This window comes from Periplaneta americana, chromosome 6, assembly GCF_040183065.1.
Source record: "Periplaneta americana isolate PAMFEO1 chromosome 6, P.americana_PAMFEO1_priV1, whole genome shotgun sequence".
Taxonomy (NCBI): Eukaryota; Metazoa; Arthropoda; class Insecta; order Blattodea; family Blattidae; genus Periplaneta; species Periplaneta americana.
In genome coordinates this window covers 15,271,329-15,299,233 of record NC_091122.1, presented here as the reverse complement: position 1 = coordinate 15,299,233, position 27,905 = coordinate 15,271,329, and the positions used below count along the sequence as shown (strand labels likewise).

Here is a 27,905-nt window from a genome sequence, read left to right as displayed (position 1 = left end):
GTTATATTTTAATAGCTATTTGTTTGTTAAAATGGTGTATGTAGTAGTAGATAATAGTTAAAGTGCTGCACTACAAAAACTGAGGCCATGGGTAATAAGCTAATGCCAGAATTTTTAAGATTGCATAGAACATACAGTATGAGCAATTAAAGTTAGCTCGTACTTTTGAAAAACCCTCTATTATTCCTTGTTTTACTGCTGTATCAGATTGACGAGACTGCAGAGGACTCATGTGGATTCCTGCAACATTTATTAATATAACTTTATATGTAAAAGCAGTGTTTTTAGTATAACACTACAGGAATTATGAAACTGTATGAAACAAACGTAATTCTTACCTTAAAAGTTTAGTCTGTAACAAACTTTTACTGATGTTGTGATGATGATTTATTGCCTGTCATTACAGTATATTAATGTGGATTCCTGCAACATTTATTAATATAGTAGATTATTTTACGACGCTTTATCAACATCTTAGGTTATTTTGCGTCTGAATGAGATGAAGGTGATAATGCCGGTGAAATGAGTCCAGGGTCCAACACCGAAAGTTACCTAGCATTTGCTCATATTGGGTTGAGGGAAAACCCCGGAAAAAACCTCAAGCAGGTAACTTGCCCCGACCGGGAATTGAACCTGGGCCACCTGGTTTCGCAGCTAGATGTGCTAACCGTTACTCGACGGATGTGGACTTTATTAATATAACTTTATATGTAAAAGCAGTGTTTTTAGTATAACACTACAGGAATTATGAAACTGTATGAAACAAACGTAATTCTTATCTTAAAAGCTTAGCCTGTAACAAACTTTTACTTGTGTTGTGATGACGATTTACTGTATTGCTTGCCATTACAGTATATTAGATTCTTCATTTGCTGTCGATTTGATGCAAGTGATTGTTCTTATTGCAGATACAGCTGCTGTTTATAGGAATGAAGAAGCAATTGGGCTTGCTTTGAAGGCACTTCTTCCAAGGTTCAATCTTACGAGAGAGGACATTTTTCTAACAACGAAACTTGGTAATTCAGATAGTCTGCATAACTTAAATAGGTAAAAAAGATAAAGATATCCATTTTACACGCCATGAAGATGCATGGGGGCATGAAAGTAGATCTCCATGCTTCTGTGACCTCAGCATAGAATGAGATCCGGTGTGGTTGGCACCACACTGTGACTGCCATTTGCCTCTGAGAAAGACCCGGTACTCAATTTGACAGAAGGCACTTCAAAATCTCAATGGCGCCAAAAATGCTTAGTGTAGCAAAAGGAAGCCATTTTGAACTTTTTTTTTAAGTAAACTTTTTGATTCGTTTTCTACTGAGTTTCTATTCTTTCTTGTTTAATATACTATAATTTGTAGCTTGTATTTAGTTAATATATAGATTTTATTAATCATCAAAGAATGTATATATTTTCTGGACACTCTGTATGCTTACAAGGACATTTTAGTCTAATCCTGGAGTAGTTATGTGGTGGCAAAGGAGCTTTCCACGTGGTCTGAAAAACTGATATGCTACTTACACAGTTCAGTTACAATTCCTCATTGTCTTTAGATCCCGGTGATCACGGGGAAGGCACCACGACCAGAGCTGTCCAGACATCACTACAGAAGCTGGGAACATCGTACTTGGACCTCTATCTGATCCATTGGCCTGGAGTGGCCAGATTACCGGTGTCCAGTCCTGAGAATGCTACAATTCGCTCGACGACTTGGCAAGAGTTGGTAGCCCTGCATCGTCAGGGGGTGCTGAGAGCAATCGGAGTGTCGAATTACACAGTCCGGCACATGAATGAGCTCATTGAAAACTGCTGTGGTGTTATACCAGCTGTCAATCAGGTAAGGTGATACCAGGTTTAAAGAAAAAGAATTGCAGTAACTCCTGATCATTCATGTTAATGGAGAGGAAGAGTTGCACAGATATTTGCTTGTGTTTCTGCGTTTGTTAGTATTTCTCAGTGCATGAAAATCGATTTGAAGGGAAAATTGTAGCACTACATCCATAATAATCTTCAAGTTAGAAAAATAAAGATAGTTATTAACGGTTTAGAAAAATGAAGACAGTTATTAACGGTATCAATTCAGACCCTAAGGCAGGGGAAATTGGTATAAAAGAAGGATCAGTTTTGAGCCCCATTCTATTTTATATAATGCTGTATGACATAAATAAAAATCTCACAGGTTGTATGGAATTACAAGGGAGGATCGGAAAGTAACGCACAATTTTTTTACGGAATACTATTTTGATTAGGACGTTCAAAGTTGGCAGATAGTTAGTTTGAATCTTGTGCTACAGACAGCAATGGCTCGATCAGGTGTTTCCCTAGCGGAACAAGCGATAACTACTGAGTAAAGATAGCACATGTGCTACCATCGTCTACTTGTGAAGAGCAGCGAGGCATAGTCTGTTTTAATACTTTTTGCAGGTTGAATACCATCCTCACTACAAGCAACCAGAACTGCTGAAGTTGTGTCAAGACCGGGGCATCCTCCTGCAGGCTTATTGTTCCCTGGGAGGCTCGTCAGACAGGCATCTTCTGGAGGACTCCACAGTAGGATCAGTAGCCAAGAAACTTGACCGCACCCCAGCTCAGGTGCTGCTGTGCTGGGCCTTGCAGCAGGGCATTGGTGAGTGAATAACCTTATGGATAATTAATTTAAGGGCTTCATACACACATAGACTTATTGGAGACATCTGTACAGACTTACCTCAGGGAGGTATGTATGAATTGGATGATTGTTCATACATGCTCGGACTTACCTTCTAGACTTAGAGTTCACAAAGAAGTCGTAAGAGGTCGTTCAAATCAATAATAAATTCCCATTGGAGAAATGCAATCACTCAAGAAATACCATTCCTTCATGGTTTCACGTTCACAGAAATGCATGAGAATAGTTTCTCAAATCTATATTTTCATAGCTTGCCTTCCATTTCACTGCAGAGAACTGCTTAAAACGAAATAATGACGAAATTTCGATCACATGCTCGCAGTATCGTTTGTTTCTGTTTACCATAATTTGGAGAGTGCTAAATTTGGAAAAACTCAGCAGGCTCAGAAATCTGGACACTCATCTCAAAGCCAGAAGCCTTAATGCTTTTCTCCCATATACTAGGTGATTTACCTAGGTATACTTAGGTTTATACAGACTTACCTTCAGCCAAGTGTCTGCGTATATGGAATCGTTTACACACTTGATGTAGGCTATGATGTAGTGCAGTGGTATTCAATCTTTTTCGCTATAGTACCCACAAAATAACATTTTTTTGCCCTCGTACCCCCAAACTGCATTACAATTGAGGACCGTTTTTGCAGAACTTGCTAACTGCAAAATTTGCAAAATTGAGATTTTGATGGATTCGTTAACATAAGGCAGACCTCTACATGATATTCAAAGTGTCTTAGTAAAATTGGGTTATTTCTCTTCATTGTAGTGTGTCGAAGTGTGATCGTTTTTTCAAAACTTGCTTTCTGCTATAAGTGAGACATACAGCAAAACTTGCTTACTATAGTGTTTTGTCTCTCCTGTAAAATTTAGTTTTTTCAGTTAGCAAGTTTTACAAAAACGGTCCTCAATTATAAGAAGTAACACAAGCCTCTGATTGATGTTGTATGCAAAATTTATTATTATTATTATTATTATTTTATCCAATGCCACCAGGTTGTCTTTCGACATTTCTGGTCTTCTCTCCTGGCCGTGGCTTAGTTGTAACCCACTTCTGAGGTTGGGGCGCCTGGAAGGCGGAGTTACATTACCCCGATGATGTGATAGGATGATTATGATAATGTGGTGCCAGGAGAGGCCTTAAATCTAAACTTAACCTAAATTCCAGACCATGGACGAACACAGGAATAATCCCCTTTAAGGAAAAATTCCTGTGCTCGAACCGGGAATCATGAAGCTCTGACCACTAGACAGTAATTATCGATGATGTAATAATAATAATAGTAATTAATTATGTAAAATGTTACTGAAGTTAGGAAAAACAAGCCCACCATCGGTCCCTATCCTGAGCAAGATTAATCTAGTCTCTACCATCACATCCCACCTCCCTCAAATCCATTTTTATATTATCCTTCCATCTACATCTCGGCCTCCCCAAAGGTCTTTTTCTCTCTGGCCACTTCATACAATGAAAAAAATAAGAATGAGATGAAGCTGGTCTTCACAGGCCGCATCATTTACAGGACCCAAAAGAAGATTTCTGTTGTAGGTTAGCAATATACATTTAAATTGCCTGACCTAATCAGAATATAAATTGGAATCTTGGATGGAAAACTAATACACTATAGTCCCGTCGCTCTAATTTCCGGCAGCCAATCACATTGCAGGTCGGCTACATTTAAACGTGTGCGTCTTGTGATTCGCTTATGAAGACGTTATTCATTTCTTAAGGCTCGATAAATACTTAATATAATCGCCCGCCATTTTGGCTCTTTCGTTGGCGTTCGTAGAAAGCACACGAAGACATTATTTGCCGCTCAGTTATTTGCTCAATTACAGTGTGTTTGATTTATTATCATAGGAGCTACGACATGATAATGTTCAACGGTGTGGCAAATAGATTCCTCGTGTGGTAGCTCGGAAACGAAAGAACAAAAATGGCGAACGATACTACCTACCTAGACTTCATAGAGCCTTCACTTCCTAAGACGTAAGCAAAGAGGTGGAGTCATGCCGGAAATAACAGCATCGCGACTATAATTTCTCACTTCATGGTGCACTCAATAAATGTTTGCAGCAGCAGTTTTTTAGGATAGCATGGTAGCAAATTATATGATTGAAAAGCTTATTTTTATCATATAAGTAGTTGGTGTACTTTCTGGTAATATTGTGAATGTTTATGGTATATTTCAGGAGTCATCCCAAAGTCTGTGAGTCCAGATCGCATTTTTGACAACATGAAGTTGGATTTCGTAATTCCAGAAAGTGACATGAAGTTACTGAATAATATACCTGTTACAGAGAAGTATGCTTGGGACCCGACACCAGTGGTTTAGCTGAAGTGATTCCTCTTCTCTCACGATCTGTGTAGTGCACGAGCTTGTTTATTTGTGTGGTGTATTGCAGGACACGTAGCTTACTGAATTATTGAGTCATTATAGATCTACACAGAACAGAAAGTCTTATTTTTGACTGCAAGGGATTTTTGCCTGTGTGAGGGTTAGTTTCGTCAGTTTATATAGAATACACAGATATGCAGAGCGTTGGGTGTAAAATGGAAACAAACAAAGCTGATTCTAATAGCACTGAATTTGCAGATATCGTAGCAAAATTATGCTATGATAAATATATGAGTCTGCCAAAAACAGGAAAACCCTGTGTTGTTAAGGACACGTGTAATGGGAAAGGGCAGTGGACACTTCTGGCCGGGATTGTGAAAGCAGAGCGTTGGAGCAGAGACTGTAATTGTGTGAAAGATTTAACTGCGGAGGTAGTTTCATTGGGCACTGGCTCAAAGTGCATTGGAAAATCAAAAATGAGTCCATCAGGAGATATTCTAAATGACAGTCATTCAGAGGTTATAGCTCGCAGAGGTTTTATCCGGTACTTGTACAACGAAATACTTGCAACCTATCGAACGGGTTCGTCAGAAGTGTTTCAGTGCTTTTCCAATGGAAAGTGCGTGCTTAGAGATGATATAACATTCCATTTTTTTACAAGCCACACTCCTTGTGGAGATGCGTCCATCATTCCAAAATCCAGATTAATTGTAGATGATGTAGGTTCGTGTTTTGAGTACAAAGAAATGACTACAGCTTCATCAGAACGTTGTAATATTGGTGAGAGTGTTGTGATGGGAGAGACAGTGCAAGGAGAGAATGATTCCACGCTAGAAGCAGGAATAGGAGGTAAAAGAAAAGCTAATGTTATTGAAAACTGTTATGCAGTGCAGGGAAGGAAGTGCTTTAAGACTGATACAAATGGTGCAGCATTGGACGTTGGTAAAAGTGACGAGTGTCCGCATCATTTGGAACGAAGTGACATCCACAGAACCGGAGCGAAGTGCCTTGCACTGGAATCACTACAGGATTCCCATTTTCCTGGGACTGACTATCACGTTGTAGGAGCTTTGAGAACTAAACCAGGCAGAGGGGATCCCACATTGTCCCTTTCTTGCAGTGACAAGCTCTCACGTTGGAATGTAGTGGGTGCTCAAGGTGCTCTGGTCTCAGTGTTGGTCAACAGACCTATCTACTTCCAGTCTATCACAGTTGGTGCAGAGTGTCCGTTTTCAGAAACTGTTCTCAGGAGAGCTGTTGTTGGGCGGCTCATTTCCAGAGCTACTCAGTCACAAGACAAGCTTTGTGTTGACAACAGTCTTTCCCTACCTTTGGGGTATACTGTGACTGACCCACTGCTTTTACAGTCGACTCTACCTTTCATACATGCCCGAGACTCCAGTGGAGAGAAACAGCCTTGCCCATCGAGTATTGTGTGGTGCAAGGTATCAGAAAGGTAAATAACATCAATTCAGAGAAGTTTATTTATAAATGTCACTGCTTGCTCTGTCTTGTTCAGCTAGTATTTCTTCAAGTTATCAGACACCTCCAAATAATGTGTTTCAATATTTTACTATAAAATTTTCATTAACTGAACCTCTGTCAACTGAAAACTGGTGTAGTGCAATAGTACAAGTCGTGTAACTGAATTTTTATAAAGAAATTTAAAAGTTTAATTCAATACTTTAAAGATTATTATCATATACAAGGACAGCTTGAAGTATTTGGCCTATTGTTCGGAGCAAGGGGAACAATTCCAAAATTCTCAGTTGAATGTTTTAAGTCTTTTGGAATTCCTTTAAATATTTTGAAAATTATTGCTATGGACGTAATGAAATATTCTGTTCAGATTTTATGTAATCACCTGTACACCTAAATTTCCTTATATTTTATTTGATTACTAATAATTATTGAATAAAATTACTTTCCCAAGAGTAGCTTTCATTTGACAATAAAAATCGTAAATAGTGATAACGCAAATGTTTATTTTTATTTTTATTTTATTTGTTTAGTATGCTGTGTCTTTTGGCAACCCTTACTGAAGGGCAGCTACCCTTGTGGGATTTATATATATTGACTCTATTTATGAAATACAAAATTTATGTATGATGTATGATTCGCTCATATTATATTTGTTTTTAATTTCAACACTTTATGTATAAAATATAGGGAAAAGTAAAAGCATTTCGTCGCATAATCGTCACATTTTTTATGTTTTTTTTATTTCGAGTGAAAATATACTGTGAGACCATTAAGTGAAGAATACATTAAATGGTAACAATTGGTCGCGTCAACTTCCAGTGATGTGATCAGCTTCCTTGTAATAATGGAGTGTATGAGCAAGCAGGTCCAAATTGCGTGATTTGTAGTTGAAGAGAAAGGAGAGGGAAAGGGAACCAGTATTAGTGTGGGATGCTGGAACCATACCGTGAATAATAACTTTAAAATTATGGTAGTGTCATTGAATTAAAATTTTTTTTATTGACTTAAAACTTTCACAAGATTGTTGAATCACATGTACCAGTACATTTGATATACTGGAGTTGATATTATTGGACTACTGGACCAGTCTGCGGAAAGATGATTGGTCTAGGCCTAAAAAAAAATATTGAACACTCGTAAATAACAACCACTCACAGTCAACAATTGCACCGGTACTGAAATGAAGGCATTTATGGCTATTGGCTTGATGCTAACATCTCGCACCCCCACTCCATTCTCGTTCGTCAGCCGCCACTACTTTTCTCGCAGATTCGACCTTGAGCATAACGGTACTCTGTGTTGCAGTGGAGGCACGTTATTTTAAAATTCTTGATATTAATGAACAGAAATAGGCCTCCATGCAATGATTATGCAGTGAAATTTTAAAGTCCTGATCAGTTTGTCTATAAATAAGGGTGTGACCATTATGCAATGGCCATGATTACACGATGAAATACAGTAGTTGTCACTAAGCAGGTCAGAGAAATGTGTGCGAGGGCATTCTTCTTCTTCTGAATTCAGGATGTAGACTACTGCTGTAGCACTTAGGTACAAATGGCACGTTGTGCACCTCACTAACTGAAAATAAACCCAGAAAACTACATTGTGTTACCATTTTTGCGATGCTACTGGGTTTGATTGTGTGTGACTCCAACAACACGTGCTATTGCTTGCGTGAGTTGGCTAAAACCAGCCCTATCACTAAGCAAGTGTGACGTTGCTGCCAGAAAAAGGTGCGAGTAAGAAACCTAAAAAAAGTCTTACTTTTTCTTAAAGAAGTAGTGAAGATATTTAGATTTGGTAATACTGTACCTACTGTATGTATTGTAGCAACTTTCTTTTAATACACGTGATGCTTTCACATACACAGCTTATCAGTCAGTTTCTAACCTTTTAACTCTGAAAAAGGATATACATCTATTATGCAAAATGTTACTTCTCCAAAACAGGGTTAGCCCACTTTATTTCGATTAACAGAGATTGTACTTTATTTACAAAATTACTTATATACTCATTCAGTTATTTCTTTCTTACTTCCATAAGAAATAGTTTGGATAGTAATGAATGTGCCATATGTTTACATTGCATTAACTTGTAAAACTCGGTAAGATAAAAAATATCTATAACATCTTAGGGACATTATAATAGAATATCGTCTATTAGAATACATTTTTTTAAGTAAATGTGCATTAATTTTAGTATTTATTTATTTAACCTGACAGAGATAAAGTCATCAAATCTTCTCTTTCTCTCTACAAGGGGAATAAAACTATAATATGAAATACTTCGTGACAAAACTTTATCTTAATGAGGTTTACAAAATACGTTTCACAAATTTTCTAGTACCTAGTTCCGGTATTTTATATATACAGTGAAACCTCTCCTTACGGACACCCCCAAGATATGGATACTCCTCATATACGGACAGATTTTTATGTCCCAACTGAAATAATGTAGAAATAATAATAAATTTAACTCTTCTTTACGGACACTCTCAGACACGGACACGGACAGCTGTTTCACAGTCCTAAAGCTTGCTTTACCTCCTGACTGCGGACAGAACTTTGATTTCAAGACCTAACGTTTTACAATAATGGAAAGTTTAGTTTTGAGAATTGTACAGAAATTCCTTAACATGAAAGAAGACAATAAGGGTCTTGTACGCTACCACTAGCCCAGCCGGCTACCCCTTGTTAGCTGGAAGCAGGTGAATAAACAAAGTCATATAATTTAACCTGTCTGATGGGTCCAAGGTTTTTGCGATCATGAAATTGTATTCGACACATGATAGGGTTAGTAGGATTATTCTCTTCACTTCATTCAGTTGTTCTGTTTCGAGAGACATGGCACCTGGACGTAAAGGTTAAGTTGAAAACTGTAAATTACAGTACTGCATAACTGTAGACCTAGAATAAAATTGCATGACAACAGTACTGTATTTTCCTTTTTCGGTCTTATCTACTGTAGTTCAAAGTTGCAAAGAATTTACTATAGTATACTATATTAATTAGAATTAAACTACAGTAATACATTTCATTTAAAGCGTGAAGGGATACATAATGCATATTATAAATTTACTGTTAGATTGGGGAGCCTCCCTCCCAATAAAGGACACCTCCCAGATGCGGACAGATTGTTACGTCCCTTCAATGTCTGTAAATGAGAAGTTTCACTGTAATATAAAAAAGTGTGGAGTTTCTTGAAATCGATGTAAAACATCACCAAACAAGTCGTTCCCAGGTGACATAATTTTTTTAGTGATTTAAGCGTAAGCAAATAATTGTCGACTTTCAAGTAGCTTTACAATTACAAACACATGGACATAACCAATCTTGCCAGGGAAACTAGAAACCTGAAGTATGTCATTTCATTCAAGTTTCATATGAGTTATGAATGGAGGTCTTTATGTTTGCTAGGATACAGTTTATATAAATTAGCTATTATTTTGTCCCTCCTTTGAAACTATTTGCATTATTTTTACAGGGCCTTGGAAGTGGCTGTGGATGGTAAGAAGCAAGGTGTAACCAAGAAAGTGGCCCACACATCAGCAGGTCGGCTGCAGATTTGCAAAAAGGAGCTCCTTCGCCAATTCGTGATAGTTTGTTCGTCCATACCCAATCCCACTTTACATTTCCCCATTATTTTCAAGTGCAACGATATTATAGGTGATAGAAGTGAGCTGGAAGCATGGTTGTCTCAATTATCTTACAAACAATTGAAGAACTTGGCAGAAGATTACCAACTTGCGTGGAATACAGTGAGAGCTGCTTGTTTTCCATCATGGAAGAGAAAATGTGGTTCATTTATTGGCTTCTGTTTTAGGGATTGAATAGGTTGCTTGTCTTGTGATTTTGGGGTTATCTTTAGTATTAGTCAGTACATCGTTACGTCTGTCCTTCACGAAATGGTTGTTATACTTACATATGATACTCATTTGCATGGAATTGTTGTTTAAGTGCAGAACAGGTGCCATAAAAAAAACTCGTTGAAATGAAGGCATGACAGTTTTCTCGCTCATAAACTTATTGTTACTTTTCATTTTCATTTCATTTACTGTATTCCATAGATCATACATCAATATTGTAGCCTTGAAATATGAAACAAGTAAAAAAATCATACAGATTAATTCAATTTACAAGTACAAACAATTAATCAGTTGAGTAGAAGGTATGAGTATAGAGTATTGAGGAGTGTGTTGCCATTAGCTTTCGCAATTTGGAGCAATTTGAGAGAGAAATGTGACTTTCATGATTGTTGTCATGAAAACATTGTTTCTTTTGTGCGTTTCACATGCTTTATAGCATTTTTTTTACTAATGGCGGGTACTTAACTGTTCATAATTTACCCATATGAAGACATTCGTGTAGACCAATTTACGACAAAGTCGTTGTCCTGGGTGCGCCATAGGAGACTGGTTCATGCTACACACATGATGAGATATGATGATGATGATGATGATGATGATGATGATGATGATGATGATGATGATGATGATGATGATGATGGAGATTTGTTGGGATGCCACAGAGGGACTGGAGCTCCCAGAGAAAACTCCTGTGTTACCTGGACCCTGAGCTTGCCCAACGCAAGTTATAAATCAGGGATATGCTGGGGATGGAACTGTGGTCCACAGGATTATAAATCCAGTTCTCTAGCCACTAGGCCACTGTCGCAGCTTTCACAAGATAATGTAGAAACTGAATAAAATTATTTGCAATCAACCAACGACTATGATTAGGATGTGCTATTGCTACTTTTCTGGTGCTGTATATTTCAGCATAAATGTTCCTTCAAATACACACGAGGGCAAATCATAAATGGTGGGATTTTGTTTCCATTTACATTAACAGCATTGCATATTGTCACCATATTTACTCTTTCTTGAGAAGTTGTTTGATCAACTCGTTTATCACCTTTCTATACAATAACTTTGTTAGATCTCTAGTAAATTGGTAATTACACCTGTCCCGTCAACATTGCAAATATTTTCAGGAGCTAGTTTTTCCTTCAGATACACATTTTAATCAATTATCGTAGCTCCTTAAGGGAATACAAAATTACCTATCTTGACAATGTTAAATTATGTTTTACATAAGGAACTTTTTCTCGAAAACTAGAAGTTAGTTGAATTTTTTACAGTTCATGTACATACATATAAGGTAACAGTAGTTTTTCTTTAATTTATCTCCTTACCAGCACTGATAAATAATTCCCCCCCCCCCCGCCCATTGGTATATTTTTGATCGATTTTCAGTACTGTATACCCTGTATCATCTCCAAAATTTAACGAACTTTGAAAAACATTGTTTCAGTACATGTAAAACATCCAAATAATTCCAGCTTTCTAGATTAAATAGAAACTGAGAAAAGGTTCCTTTGGTGTCAAAAAACTAAAGTTATGGAAAATGAGCATTAAACTAACAAAATATGCATGCAATACGCCCCCTCCTCAGAAAAATAAAAATTAAAATGGTTACAATTTTAATATAGTCATACGTGATATACCTTTTTAAAAAGGGAAAACTAAATAATACATTGGAAAAATAAAAAAATAAATAAAAATTTTCACTCAAAATCCAGTTCCATTCCTCTTTAATAATGTTGTTAAACTCACTTGAATATGCAAAGCTGGTTACTTCGGGAAGTCTAATTGACAGGTCTGAATTTCACTTCATAAACCCCTGAAATCCATCGTGACTAGCAATTTCATTAGTATCTCTTTCTCTTAAATTCTGGAAAATTCAAAAGCAAGCTTTCATCAACTAACTGTACCAATGCCATAATGAATTTTTGCTGTTTTCTTTAAATGTGTTGCAAGCATTGCTTCCTCTTTGCTGGAAAATGCCTGATTAATGTTATACCCAGATAAGAACTCTTTTATTTTGGTCTTCTTTGAACTTTATCACATAACACCTCAGTGTCATTATATCTTCCAGCAGTAACTCAAAGACCAGAGCTGTCGATCACAGTTTCCTTTAATACAGTTTTCATTCACTTGAGTGACATTCATTGTCTCTGTTTTTTCTCATGTTTCTTTTTATGTAGCATCAACATCCTTGAAAATCGAGGATAAATAATGTAATAGGGTCATTAACTTCACTATCGTTTTTTTCTCTTCTACAGAATAATTGCTAAGTACGAGAGTGATGATCGAAAGCTCTTTACATGCAATTCCAACATACATAATTTGAATTTTTACATAAATCAACCTAAAAAGTAAATACTGTATTGTAGAGCCAGGTCTGAGCTACCCTGCCTATGAACTTTATTCAACCTCCCATTATCAGTTCACAGTACTGTAGAAATACGTGCTAAGAAGAAAATAAAAAGTAATGTACCAATGACAATAAATAATGTAAGTTAAATGATGATCTGAAACCTCCATATTCTGTAATATATCTAATGTAGAGTACTGCAATAAAATATGATGGGTGTGTATTATGGATTACAAACTGTGTGATTGCAGAGCAAGGATGTAAGTGATTGTCGACTAATACTAAAGGTTAGCCTAATTTTGTTATTAAATACAAAATAGTTTCAGTTGTAAGTTGGAAAAAACTGCTGCTGTGAGATTGGACTTTGGACCTGTGTTTACGATTTGTATGCTACTCATAAGTTTAGGCATATGAAGATTAAGTCTTTGATAATAAAGACAATGAAACTGTCGGTCAGAAGATTATGTTTACTGAATCTAATACAGAATATAACACAGTTAGAAGGAATAGTTTTTAATGCTTTAGTAGCTGCTGAGTTAATAGTGATTCTTCATACTTACAGATTTTATTTCCATATTTCACACATGAATAAATGCAGCTTCATTCTTTATTTTATCTTGAGTCACTGATTAAGTCTACCATAAATATGCTTTTTAATTTTGTTACTTTGATCCTGACTCAACATTGTGATGCAAGTAATAATAAGAACATCATTTTCTTCAGTGGGCTTAATGACAGAGATTCGTGGCTTCACGTCCAGCAAAAGGCAGTGGGTTTTTAAGGGCTCTAAAAATCTTTAGTGTGGTTTCTTCCGGGAGGGAAGCAGAGCTGGGGTTCCCATGTTGTTGATTTGTGGGATCCTGTTACCAAATGATCGAGTAAAGCAATTTGTGAAGAGAGACTGGACGAAATTACTAGCCATTTGCTTTGCCCATGTTTCCTGCTTCGTGGACAGATGTCTCTATGTTCCAATTTTCTGTAAATTTAAATTTTGCAATAATGAAGGTTAATACCAACAAAAGTACAACTGTTTACATTTCTTACTTTTCTAGTTTTCTTCTGGAAAAAAGCAAAGTTCCTTCAAAAGTTTTTGAAGTTTCCCAAATTCCTGGAATTTCCTTAGAATCAGCTGGACAAACAAATCCAAAAAATTTTTACCTATCTACTATTGTGTGTGTCATCATTAGTTCGGATTTATATGCACTAAAAGTTAAGACTGACACCAAGTATAGTTATAAGTGGATATGGTGTCAGTTAAGAGGGTTTTTGAGTATGGTTCACAAGATTCCGAGATGTAGTAATAAGAGATCTTAATCACAAGAACTAGACACTGCATCTTGTAAACCATGCGCTGATTTGTAAATGTTAGTTTTGAGGGTTAAAGACTGTTAATGAATGACAAAAGTGGCATCTAAAAGGAGTGAGGAGCATGGCTTTTATGTTTATAAACTATATCAACCAACAATATTAACTTTTATTGCATATAAATCCAGGCTCTAGTAATCATCTTTTACTAGCTGCTCTTGGTGACAAATACAGTTTCTATGTTTGCAAATATTTTCTTTGCGGTTAATATCGCGAGATATTTAATGCTATGCTACAATGATGGATTTAGTAATGGAGGCATTCTCTGGAACAACTTAACTTGAAAATCTTGAATTTTAAATACAGAGCATCAAACATTTTAGACCTGGTATAAAAACATTGTGCAGAACGACATTCAAATGTTTCTAGAAGGCACTGTATTTGGGGGAGGGAAACAAAGACGTTTTAAGATAACTAGACCAACAGACAAGCGCTAGTGTCGCAGGGATAAGTTGAATCACCCTCGAATAGCCATGAGAGTGGCAAAGACTTTCACAATCGAGTTCCCGCAACTGATGAGGTAGGACTTTGTTGTTTACTGTTCGTTACAAATTCAGGTGTGTTTATTACGGTAAACATAATATCTTTGCTTGTCATATCAACTTTCGACAAATTAATTTAGTTTCAAGCAGAATGGTGAAGCATTGTGTTGCTTACAACTGCAAGAACAGATTTGAGAAAGACCTGCAAGTAACAATTCATAGGTAAGTATTTAGCCTAAACTTGTACCAGTATATTGTACATTATAATATAATATATTATTGAAAATGATACGAGTGTTTATTATTATTATTTTAAATTGCATATTTCCATTTCCAAGATCGGATTTTCTAAATATATATAAAATATATGTGTAGTATACTTTAAATTTTTGACAAAAATATTGAGTTTTAGTTTAGTATTACATTTCGGTTAATTTTAAATGGGATTCTATCGAAAATTATTTAACGAGAACTTAATTTTCACATGTACTTAGATATTTGAAATATTTGAAGAGTCCACTGCAAGAATGATGGATGTCACTTTCTTGTCGAAAATGAACTAGGCCTAAAGACTGTCAATGCATAGCTTAAGACATATAGAATGTACGTACAGAGTTATATGGCATTGCTTCTCCTGCAAAATGTGTTCCAAATGACATCCATCATTCTTGCAGTAGACTCTTCATTTATTTACATAGTTTTCTTAAAAATGTGTTTTTATGTGGTATATAATTTAAAATGCTATAAGTTTAGGTTATCATAACCTAAAATTTAAACTCATTTACATGTTCCTTTTGCAGTGCAAATATTTTTTTTTTTTATTTACTTAAGAATCTGAGCCATAGTCATTAAAATTACTTACCAGTTATCATGATTATCCATTGGACCCCGGCTACCTAGTCACTCGTAATGAGTGCATCTCTGTACATTCACTCGTAATGAATGCACTTCTGTACAGTGTTGGACATAGTGACACTGTCACATATTCTGTGACAGTACGTGAGGATAGGCCACCAAAGGGGAATAGAGAGATAAAACTTAAATTGAGAGGGATTCAATCCGGCATCAGAGCTGGAATCCAGTGTGACTTAGTGGTTAAAGTGTCAGCACATAGAGCTGAAAACCCAGGTTCGAGTCCCGGTGCCAAAGAGAATTTTTCTCCATTCTGCCCATTCTTCACCATATGGTAATGCAGAATTCTTGCACGGAAATATCGTGTACTTCAGTACATCATGGTAATATCACAGTCTAGTATATACAGTCGCGAAGCTCAATTTGTAGTAAATATGCAAACATTAGATAGTTTGCTCACCACTAGGATCGCTAATATCGCCTCATTACAGGCAATGCAAAATAGTACCATCACAGTCTATAGTTTCTAGCACCCTCAAAACTCAAGCTTCGTGACTGTATATAGTAGACTGTGGTAATATGTTTACATCTGTATGTACTGCCGAACATTGATATTATTTCTGAAACAATTTTGTATTTTATTATTTAAAATAAAAAGTAAAAATTGAAGTAAGTGAGAATATTGTGATGATGACTTCAACGCTTGTTACTCTTTAGCATGAGCTCGAGTGATGCACTGTATCAGATTTGTACTTCCCTATCACATCTAGCATAAAACTGCAGGTAGGAGAGAGAGCAAGGGAGGTAAGGTTGGAACGTGTGCTGTTGCTGGAAGGAAACTGAACAACAGCACGCAATACAACGGGATAATATTGCTGGATTAGATTGCGGTTAAATGAAGCACAAGGTTATTTGGTGAAATTGCTTTTATTAAAAATAAAATTTTAAAACAGCACATCAAAATAAACGAAAATTGTTTCTTACACAGGAATGTGAACTACTCATTTTCAATAAATACAAAATAGAAACATTTTTAAATACATTTACCAAAAATATTTTGTGTATATGTTTTCGTTTGATTTATACTTTGCTTGATTCAGTCGCAACATTACAAAAAAAAATCTTATTTCCTTACAAGTTCTATCACATATGTTTCACTACGTATTCTTGGACAAACAAATGAAATGTGATAAATATTAAAAAGTAAAAGGAACTGAATGCCTTTCACTTATATCAGCAAAATAATTCAAGCTTGTTCGTAAGTTCTCTAAACGTGCAATAAGCAAACACAACAATTTATAACAATAATAATACCATTAATATGTGTGATTTTGGCCTAATTTTAATTAAATGATAAAAATTAAAAGCCTTAATAAATAATTAAATATATTTAAAGTTTGAAAGTGTTGTTCTTCTGTCTTTACAATGATATGTATAACATGTTTTAAAAAGAAAGGTAACATGCACAGTACCTATAGAGAGTGTTCTAGGAACTTCTGTATAGAATTGGGCATATATTATTGGAAAGGAAATAAAAAAATGTATATACACTGGCGAACAAAAAATTTGGAACACTTGAATTTTACTGTGTATTTAATATGTCACCAATATATTTTAAATGGTGATTAATTTAATAATTATACTGTTATATATGTAACATAGACTGAAAAGGAAAATGATTATGACTTCATACCACCAACAATAACATCACAATCTAGATTTGAATATAATTTTGCTTATGCTGAGTGTGACACTGGGCATTATTGTTTGTGTTATGAAGTCATGTTCATTTTTTTTTAATAGTAAGATTATAATCTTATTAATCACTATTTAAAACATATTGGTAACCTATTAAATACATTTACAAGTGTCCCAAATTTTTTGTCCACCAGTGTATTTTGCAGAAAATCCCTGAAATTTCTAACCAACTTTTTTCATGCGAAAACAGTCCTATTATAATTAGGTTTAACATTTCAATAATATGTTATATGTGACAACAAAAATACTTATATGAACCATGTTCTGAAATGTGCAGGATTTTACTTTTGTTAAATACAGCATCATTTATATCAGATAAAGTGTGCTTCAATTGATTTGAATGAGGCTACAGTCTTACCGAAGGAGACTTGCTTATTGCCTGGTGGCTGAGTAGTGGGTAATGAAGTAAGCAAACAGTCGAGAACAATAGGGACCAGTCACATCACGTGGTCTGCAATGTGACATGTCACCTAGCAACTATCCAAGCGTTTAAACTTGTCTATTTTCTCAGGTAGCTAACAATTTTTTTTTCACTTAGTTATAATACAAGCTTCATTATTGTTGTGTTTGTAATAATAATGGATAATAATATGAAGCATTAATAGCTGTTTTCAAATGAGAGACACTTTGAAATCTGTCCAGTGAACTGCACAAAAGTGTCCTGTAGCACAGGAATGAAACAAAAACGTAAAGATGTAACTCTCGAAAGATTAACATTCTGCAACCAAGAAAAAAATGACAGTCGACATAGCAAATCATATTTCAAAGAAGTATTTTCCGTAAGAAATAGTTTTCTAGTCAATTTTGGAAGAGGCATATTCACAATGTTGAACAAACAAGCAAGGAATGACAGGGCACTAGGCTTCTAGCGTGAGACTGTGACCTTCATGTAGTATATTACTCAGGCAACTAACTAACCACCAGGCCATAAGCCAGCCTCTTTTGGTGTGATTGTAACCTAAGAAGTTAATCACAACACAAGATTTTAATGTCAGGGACAGTATAAATTGATGTTAAAATATGTGGGAAAAATTGTCACCAGAAGCACAATATTTTCTTTTCCTTCCCCCAAACAAGACAATTTTATTTTCTCCCCAAGAATACGTCTCCAGCTTCTGTAGAGCCATTGGAACACTCTGTATAATAATTTACTGTTTATAGCATCACTGGCAATTCACCAAGTGATAGTGTACGAAACATATTCATACTTTTATTGAAGCATTACAAATTTGAAATTGCATAAATCAGTGATTCTCTGAAGCAATTTTTGTATGCTTAGTATCTTTAAAAATACTGACCCCGTTGACTAGGGATATGGGCATTTGAAATCATACATCCAGAGGACGGATACAAAATGAGAACAAATTAACCTTAATCCTGGCGAGTGAAGTTTGGAGCCACACTCCTCACCTCTCCTCCTCCCATCCCCTTCCACAATTTTGTACCAGACACACAAACGAGACAGAGAGAGGCAATGTGACTCCGACCCCAGAATATTGTTGCCACTCTCAGTTGACAATACTGCAGTGGCAGCAAGAATTCACAGCCCATGTAAATAACCCCCTGCTGAGGGCTGGTGGAACATGAACCATTGAAGTGTTTTCTAGACCTCCGAGCCTCATAGTGGGTGGAACACCAGCTTTGCCTGCTGTGTCACAAACAGCATGTTTAGCTGTGACGCAAGACCAATGTTCTCGATTCTCTTGAGCTGTGCTGCAGTCTGGTGAGGTCCTCTTGAAACGATGGCTGTTCCTGACACACGCATCACGTGTGGCTCTGGCTCTTTGCTCTCATTGGTGTCCAGGGTGATGTGGCACGTCACGTCCACGTGGATGTACTTGATGATAGTCACACCATTTGCATCCTTCACCTGTAACAAATTTGTTGCATTGTTTGGGCAAATGTTTTTAATCTTCTTACTCCTGCAAGTGCCTGTTTTACATGCAATTGTAATTAAGAAACATGTTAAACGAATCATCCCCAAAAATGGATGCTTCTAGGACAAAATTACCGCATTTTAATCATTAGTACTTAAATAAATACAATTTTCTTGCACCAAAAATGGATGATGTGTGGACCAAATTGTCATATTTTAATTATTTGGATACAATAACAATTAATAAACACGTTTGCACCAAAATGTATGCTCCCTGGACCAAAATGATATTTTACTTATTTAAATACAATGCAGTTAAAGAATATGTTAAAGTAATTATCATTACACCGAAAACAGATGTTTCCTGGACTACATTATTATATTTTAATTATTTAATTGCTTGATAGTTTTATTTGGTATATTTTGTGAGGTTGTTATACCAGAGATACTTATTGTTTCCTGAACTACATTATTGTATTTTAATTATTTAATTGCTTTATAGTTTTATTTGGTATATTTTGCGAGGTTGTTATACCTGAGATACTTATTGTTTCCTGAACTACATTATTGTATTTTAATTATTTAATTGATTGATAGTTTTATTTTGTATATTTTGTGAGGAGGTTATAACTGAGATACTTATTGTTTCCTGGACTACATTATTGTATTTTAATTATTTAATTGATTGATAGTTTTATTTTGTATATTTTGTGAGGAGGTTATAACTGAGATACTTACGGTTTCCTGGACTACATTATTGTATTTTAATTATTTAATTGATTGATAGTTTTATTTTGTATATTTTGTGAGGAGGTTATAACTGAGATACTTATGGTTTCCTGGACTACATTATTGTATTTTAATTATTTAATTGCTTAATACAGTAGTTTTAACTGGTATATTTTGTGAGGTTGTTATAACTGAAATACTTATTATTTCCTGGACTACATTATTGTATTTTAATTATTTAATTGCTTGATAGTTTTATCTAGTATATTTTGTGAGGTTGTTATAACTGAGATAATTATTGTTTCCTGGACTACATTATTGTATTTTAATTATTTAATTGCTTAATACAGTAGTTTTATCTGATATATTTTGTGAGGTTGTTATAACTGAGATAGATTTTGTAGGCCTTGACTGAAAGAGTATATAAGGACTCGCACTCTGATGGATGGAGGTCGGGGATTGGAATGGCTCACAAGTCTTGCTAAAGATGTTGTTGCTTTATTTTCCTGTATGGAATGTTTATGTACTATACAGAACTGTTACTGAGGGGCAGGAAGGGTGAGCTTAAAGCTTTGGCAATGATCACATTGTGTCTCTAGACTGGTGTATTACATCATCATCATCATCATCATCCAAACAAATATAAGACCCAAGGCCCGTTATGGCCTCAGTGAATCATTCTCGGTTCATCTTTTTTTTTTTTTGGACAGCCTAAAGATCTCTTCCCTTGGGGACAGTATCGAAGCATGGCTTTACCAAAAAACAAGGACAAGACATGGTCTATTTCAATTTTTAGGTTATTTTCAACGATTTAAGTACGTTTTTTCTCCCATGTGTGGTTTGGGAAGATATCAAAGTTTCACCTAAAGATTTACAGTGAATAACTTCAAAATATATTTTATGAGAGAGAGAAATGAGCAAGAAAAAACATGTACTTTCTATGTTATTATATTGGTGTATTACTTTCTGTTTAATTGTGCAACACCTAAAGAAATTTTAATGCTAGGCTATCTGAAGTCGTTTTGAAAAAAATTTTCAAGTGAATAACCTTGAATATATTTTAAGACTAAGTTTTAGTGAATTTATTTGCAATAAGGCTACACTAACCAGTTCCTGCTTCTCCTCCTGTTGAACTGCATCAGCTCTAAACACAGAGCCTTCACCCAGCCTCTGGCCTGCCGCAGACACTGTGAATTTCATCCCTGCATGCACTGCCCTGGGTTCAAAACCGAGCCCATCAGGATGAGAATCACTCCAGAAGAAGTTACCAGGTGAATTGAGACATTTCTCGTTAGGAGCGAAGGTGATCCTCTTCCCATAACCTGGCCCCACACTAACCAGCCGCAGTGACTGGCCTCCAAACAGGAGTTTCTTGCTGCCAGCAGGACGCACCCTGTAGTAGAATCCGGGCACAATGCGGGGGTCGACATAGGTTCCTGGAACGTTAGATAATTTTATTCTAAACAGAAACATATTCATACTACTGATGAAGAAACAGTATTGGAAATCCAAATACTGATAATAGGAGTGGTAAGGTTGTATGTAACTATACTTTACTTGAATTCAAATTTTAAACTACTTTGGATGATGTACTTTTTGTTACAGTGCTTCCAGGTCAGTACGTCTGAAGACAGTAAGTCTGAAAGAATAAAGTCTAAATACCACGGAAGTACAACGGAAAGGAGATCCAAAGTAAAAAGGACAAACATGCCAGCATGTTTAAATGTAAGTGACGTCCAAGTTAAGGGAGTCTAATTGCTTTTTTTGCTAAATCTGGGATACAGATTGGAAAGATGTAATTGCAAAATTTGTGTCCACACAAATATTAAATAGATGTTCTATTTTAAATGCAACAAGTTCTCTTTGTTTCGTATAGACTAGAAATCCTCATTTTGGCTTGAAACATTTTTCGTGTCTTCACACATACTACACACAATCCAACAACAGTAAATTACTATTATATCAATAATCATGCACAGCTATTGCTTGGGAATAAAATTTTAATTTAACTGAAACAGAGTCAGCTAGAAGTTTAAATTTATTTGCTTCGTTGTCAAGCTCTTTGTGTTAATAAAAAGTGACTGTTTCTTAACATTAGGGTCGGATGTTTATGACCTTAATGAAGAATGGACATAAAAAAGGCTGTAAGTGCCAAGTCGTTGAAAATTAGTTAAAAAAAAAGAGTATGTCCCTGGCTCAATCCACTAAGAAATATGATAAGTCCCTCTGTAATTTTATTTAGGCTCTAGCTTCTCCCACAGATGTGCAAAACATATGATATTGCATTACTAGTCGCACAAGAAAGCTGTTTTCTACGGATTGTGTTTTTGGCACTTACAGCCTTCTATATGTCTAGTCTTCAAATGTTACTATTGCAACATAGTAAATATTTTCTTTATGTCAGGTAGAATTCTCATTGTTACTGGGTACTTTTTTACAGTTAGGTGAACACTGACTCCGAAATCTATTCACTATGATGATTCACTGCATTTTAAATATCATGTGTTTAGCAAAGATTCTTTGAATTTCAAAGCAGTGTAAACCAGAAGTTTATCTTGCATATTCTTAGACGCCACCAATGAGATATTTTGGGTCATTTTTAACATTTAGGTCATAAACATCTGGGCCCTACTTATCATAATTCTGCAACACGATATCTGTACAAACAGTTGGGAAAAAGAATAATAAAAAAAAACAACTATTGGTGGTCTGTAACATTAGTTTCGTAAATATGGGATTTTTAGTGTCTTATGGATTTCATACAGGACAAGTTTTTCAGACATGGGACATCCTGTACAATATGGAACACCTGGCAACCCTAACATGATGACTAGAATATGGTCTCGTCTTCTTAACTCTTCTTTGAAACCTACACAAACGTCGACCTGGTTGGCGAGTTGATACAGCGCTGGCCTTCTATGCCCAAGGTTGTGGGTTCGATCCCGGACCAGGTCGATGGCATTTAAGTGTGCTTAAATGCGACAGGCTCATGTCAGTAGATTTACTGGCATGTAAAAGAACTCCTGCGGGACAAAATTCTGGCACATCTGGCGATGCTGATATAACCTCTGCAGTTGTGAGCGTCGTTAAATAAAACATAACATTTTTAACCTACACAAACTGGAGAAAATCTTGGCCTGCACAGTGAAGAGCTGCCTACAGAGTTCATACACAACCATTCTGTACCAATACAGCCACAAAAGAAATCCATAACAAAAACAGCTTATGGATTCAGGACAATTATTTCAACTGGAGAGACTGCACCACTAGCTGTGAGGTTGATAGCATAATAGCAAAAGAAGTTGCATCTAAACAAACAAAACGGAGAACAACTGAAGTGGCAGGTGCGTGTTAAATACGAACTAAGTGATGGAAGATGAACTTACCAATAACTGGCAGCTCGTGAGCTTCCAGTCCTGTGATGGTGTACTGGGTTGGTATATCTCCCACAGTTTCACCATGTACCGTTGTACGTCGCCATTTTTCACTGACTCCAGGAGTGAGTGTGAATCCTCTTCGTGGGTGACTCCCCACGGTGACATTCATTACACGTGTCACACTCGCACCCTGATCTCCCTGCTTGGGTTTCACTGCCACAGCAAGACCTCGAATCTACAGTAAAATGTGAAAAGTTACATTACAGACTTGGATCATTCCAATTTATGTTGCATGTTAACCATTATTAAATACAGTAATTTACCTTTCCACAATTTATTTCTGTCTCAAAAGTAGACATTAAATGGATTTTAAGCATCTAAATAGAATTAAAGATAAGCATGAATTCAAACTATACCAAAACAATTTGATGCTGTTATTCTTTCTGATGTCTTATAAAAGCGACAAAACTTCAAAATTACTTAACGTGGATGACATAAAATGCCCATGGTTTTTTCATGCATATTTTCTTTTATTTCAAGTGACTAGTCACTGTCCAGCTCTACATACAGGATGTAAGTAATATACCTGTACAGATTTCAACAGCTTATTCCTTGGATAGAGTAAGCTTACAACAAAAAATTCTAACAACATAGGCTATTAGTCATAAATTAATACTTTTCTCAGAAAAAATAATTTTCTCCTAAATATTAACACTGTTTCACTCGATAAGTACTGAAACTTATCCATACTATTCTTATTTTTACTCTTATTATTAGAAAAACTGATAAATGATTTATCCTTTACAACTTTTCAATAAAATATATTTTTCTTGCAAATAAATAAAAAGATTAACACATATCATTAGACAGTCTTGCAACCCTGCTGCAGTGACTAAGGGACGGAATGCTGCAATTCAGAGCAAGTGCATGTGTGTTTATAGACAGGTTGGTGATAAGCTGTTGCCGAACTACTGGTATGCATACTTTGTCTAATTTTCTAATTAACCATGTACGGTAGTTAATTACATAACATGTAATAGTTTTTTGTTTTAATGTATTCTATTGCCCCCTTCAGTCTGTATAGTTATATCACTTCCAACCTGCATATCGCAGTGTACTGGGTTATTGTGCTCTCTGTCATAACTTATAAGGTATTTCTTTACAATTGCGTTATCGTGTTAAGGTACAATGTAGGCCTATTTACATACTTGGCTTCTCGTTGAGTCATATGTACTGTAAACAAAAGGAAAATTATGTCCAAACACCAATTTCGCAGCGACATAAGGATGGAAAGTTGCTGTGAAAGTGGGGGCCAGCGGAGAGGTACAGACGGGTGGGATTGCTCTGTCGAAGTGGAAGAGATAGGCAGCACATATATATATATATATATATATATATATATATATATATATATTTCATTTTCGTATGTTTTCTTACTGATCACAGAAAAAAGCGAGTTTTCCTAAGGTCGAATCAGTGACAGGTTAGGTTAGTTCAGGCTTGCATGTATTTACAATTGCCTAAGAATGTGCCCATTCTTCCAACATACGAAAAGCATAAACTAACCTAACCTAACCTGTCACTGATTTGAGCTTACAAAACTCGCTTTTTCTCTGTGATCAGTGAGGACACACACGGAAATGAAATACATGTGCTGCCCTTCCCTGCTGTCTATCCTTTCTATCTCAATTGAGTGACCCCACCTGCTTGCATCTCTCTGCCGGCCCCCCACTTTTACAGCAATTTTCAATCCTTATTTCAGTGTGAAGTTGGTGCCAGCACTCAATTTTTCTTTTGTTTACTGTATAATTATATGATTCAATACAGGCTAAGTATGCAAATACATTTGTACCTTAACATGATAACGTAATGTTAAAGAATTACCACTAATACTTTGTATGCAGATGCATATCTACAATCTCACCAGACACTGTCCTGCATTCTCAACTGAGACATTAAAAATCTTTGAAAGTGATTTGGGGTTTGAACCTACAAATTTTAGATCACATGGCGATTTCTATACAACCGACAGCGATTCTCATTCAGTCTTAAATTGATTTGAAATGTACTTACAGGCATGACTATGGCAGATTGTCCATTGTCGAACCATTCTACTTTGCACACAGCTCGAAGTCTTGCAGTCTTCTCAATTGACCCATCGTTGAGCACCACTTGGCTCACCTCTTCCTGTGGGGCCTGTTGAAACAGTAGCGGTATTATTATTTAACCTTAGGTCCATTATGCACACAGTAAAATAAGAACCACCTGAGTTGTTGTTGGGCTGCAAGTTAATGAGTTTCAACACAAGTGCTCACCTCAATGTGTAGAATTTCCAGGGTGCCTGCAGCTACGTGATTGGCATCATGTAACGTGAATTTGTCCCCGGGTGATACAAGTTCTAATTCAAATGCGAAACCCTCAGGCCTGGAGTCTGACCAGAAATAATTTGTGTTATTGTTGAGTGTATTGGAGTCTGCCTGGAAAGTTAGTCTTCGAGAATAGCCCCGTCCAATACTCTGTAGCTGCAATGCACGACCATTGAACAGATGCTTTGGAACTGGATGACCATTAACCTGTAACATGAAAAAACAGTCATCATAAAGGGAGCTATAAATGGCAGTGTATTTTGCCAGTAGCTTTCTCATTCAGGGCAAGGTTTTCCTTACATTGGAACCCCTGGCTTTACTTCCTTTCTTGAAGATGCCTTTCCCTTAAAAATCCGTTGTAAGATGAGTTTACGCCACGTTTAAGTCCAAGAACCCTGAATCTAATTGCGAGGGTGGCAATTATTTATCACCATAGACGAATATATGTTGACTTGTTTACCCAAATATACGTACATCAATATTTATTCAGATCACTATGATAATATGAATATGACATGTCCTCATTACGTAATGAGTTGTCAAGATAAGGCATATAGAGTTGGCCATGATTATTTAGTTGTGATGTTAGTGACTCCATCATTGTTGTGCAATGAAAGTTACGTAATTGTGTGCAGCGTAGTGCATGTCTTGGTGTAAGAGTGGAAGAATGTCTTCATGTGCAAGGAAATGAAGGTAAAAATCACAATAACACTATTTACAGTTACCCAGTTAAAGGAAACTTATTGAGACTATTTGAGTGAAATCAGTAGTCACATTTTAGATAATTGTTCCTAACCTCAAATGTTATTCAGGCTGTACCTTCGTTAAGTAGGCCTATTGTTACAATATTATGTTAATGTGGAAGAAAGATACTTATATTTTAAGTGGAAAGTATTTTTTTTACAGTTTCTCTTTTGAGAAGCCTTGTAGTAGTACATAATGCTGTACGTTCGCAAATTAACGTATACGCGATGATTAGGGCGTACGTTGCATGGGAACAAAGGTCGTGGGTTCGAAACTTGCTAGGACATGGATATTTGTTTAATATTTGAATACACGGCACTCAGATATTTGGTGGCTATTTGTTTACCTGCTCCATAGTTCTTATTTCTACCCTACCAATAGGAAGGCAAGAGGAGTCTTTTCATTCACCTTCAGGGACGCAACAAGTTTCCCGTGTCCGCCATAATCAAAGAGTGAATTTGCATTTTTGGTCCAGGGAAATACTCGTCTTTTACGAAAACACTTATTTTTAGACGAGTTCTGCCCTCTGGTGAATGCCTCTTGCGCTCCTGGCGGTGGAAAATAGGAAGGCGTCAAAATGTTTCTTGCACACCTGATGGTAAAAAAAAGAGGATGAAACTTCGATCTCTCTCCACGCTACGTAAGTACATAGGGAGAGAAAAGGCACTTAAATCATTGAAACCTTTTCACAGCCCTCGACTTCGTCACTTAGATATCCCCTCAACTAACCCACTAACCTTGTCACATACTTTAGCCTCATGTTACTTAGCTATTCCCTCACTGAACACATCTAACCCTTAACGAAAAGCAGAACAGATGTCAGACCCATGTGTGGTGTGAGGAGATATCGAAAATGGCCCGAAAAGAGAAACATGAAATGTGCAACGAGAATAAAATGCCGTACATTCAAACATTACCTATAGTTGTCTACTATTAATGTGTTGTTCGAATAGCAAATATGACATGTCAAAATTCACTCCTTTATAAAAAAAATAATATGCATGAATGTATGTTTAACTATATGTTTATAATATTTTGCTTGTGTATCATAGCTACATAATCATTTCAAGTACTGTATGTAAAAATGTTTGGGGAAAGTTGCACTACAACAGCTACCCACATTGGAAAAAAAAAAGTTAGGTGGAAGCGGGTCTATCAATGTCATCAATAATCGAGTCATGTATTACATGTATTATATTGTATGAGCTACCCTCAGCAATTCATAATTTTTTTTTCAACCTCTAGCACAGGAGTCCAAGGCGTATTGTGCCTTACCACCCTTTTATGTGAGAACGATTCTTTGAGTCCAAATGACTGCTTTCTTGTAGATATTGTGTGTCGATTCAGCCATGTAGACTCAAAGTCCGATGAGGTCCCACTAGAGAGTCTTTCGTCCTTCAAGTAGTGTACTAAGCCTCGTCAGACTGAAGCCATCTATACCCTAGTCACATTACTACATCCATTTGCACTGTTTTGGTAGAAACTACTGAAAAGACGATGATGAATATTTAAATGAAGAGTGACAGCGCAAATACGACTCTGTCATTGCTGGGATTTGAACCAAGGTCTGCAATCATCGTAAGCCAATTTAAAATTAGTAGTGCGATCTATAATGAATCATTTTTATTTTGGTCTAGGGCTAATGATCTTGCTGGTTCAGG

At 36.1% G+C, this 27,905-nt stretch overlaps 3 protein-coding genes across 7 annotated transcripts in view; 2 read left to right on the top strand and 1 right to left on the bottom strand.

Annotated features, from left to right (window-relative positions):
* The window catches only part of LOC138701025 (glyoxal reductase-like), a 36,090-nt gene extending 31,094 nt beyond the window's left edge, over positions 1-4,996 (top strand). For all 5 annotated transcript variants that reach the window (XM_069827525.1, XM_069827521.1, XM_069827523.1 and 2 more), the window contains exons 4-7: positions 909-1,016; positions 1,551-1,834; positions 2,422-2,623; positions 4,853-4,996. In XM_069827525.1, the coding sequence (XP_069683626.1) occupies positions 909-1,016; positions 1,551-1,834; positions 2,422-2,623; positions 4,853-4,995 (737 nt within the window). In that variant the 3' untranslated portion in view covers position 4,996. The remainder of the gene's footprint in view (positions 1-908; positions 1,017-1,550; positions 1,835-2,421; positions 2,624-4,852) is intronic.
* Positions 4,997-5,192: 196 nt separating this feature from the next.
* Adat1 (Adenosine deaminase, tRNA-specific 1) lies at positions 5,193-13,303 on the top strand. Its single transcript, XM_069827520.1, has 2 exons — positions 5,193-6,454; positions 9,964-13,303. Exons 1-2 carry the CDS (start codon positions 5,193-5,195, stop codon positions 10,307-10,309), a joined length of 1,608 nt encoding a protein of 535 aa, XP_069683621.1. The 3' UTR covers positions 10,310-13,303.
* A 2,999-nt stretch (positions 13,304-16,302) lies between these two features.
* Positions 16,303-27,905, bottom strand: part of LOC138701023 (uncharacterized) — a 40,202-nt gene continuing 28,599 nt past the window's right edge. The window contains exons 4-8 of the mRNA XM_069827519.1: positions 25,450-25,707; positions 25,208-25,330; positions 23,144-23,369; positions 20,865-21,193; positions 16,303-19,022 (exon numbers count right to left, since the gene is read on the bottom strand). Coding sequence (XP_069683620.1) covers positions 18,771-19,022; positions 20,865-21,193; positions 23,144-23,369; positions 25,208-25,330; positions 25,450-25,707 — 1,188 coding nt within the window. The 3' untranslated portion in view covers positions 16,303-18,770. The remainder of the gene's footprint in view (positions 19,023-20,864; positions 21,194-23,143; positions 23,370-25,207; positions 25,331-25,449; positions 25,708-27,905) is intronic.

What these genes read in the sequence shown, in the direction of transcription:
- Adat1 (XM_069827520.1), top strand. Translation starts at nt 5,193, where the DNA reads ATGCAGAGCGTTGGGTGTAAAATGGAAACAAACAAAGCTGATTCTAAT. An exon ending in TGGTGCAAGGTATCAGAAAG is followed by an intron (nt 6,455 to 9,963) that starts GTAAATAACATC and finishes TTATTTTTACAG; the next exon opens with GGCCTTGGAAGTGGCTGTGG.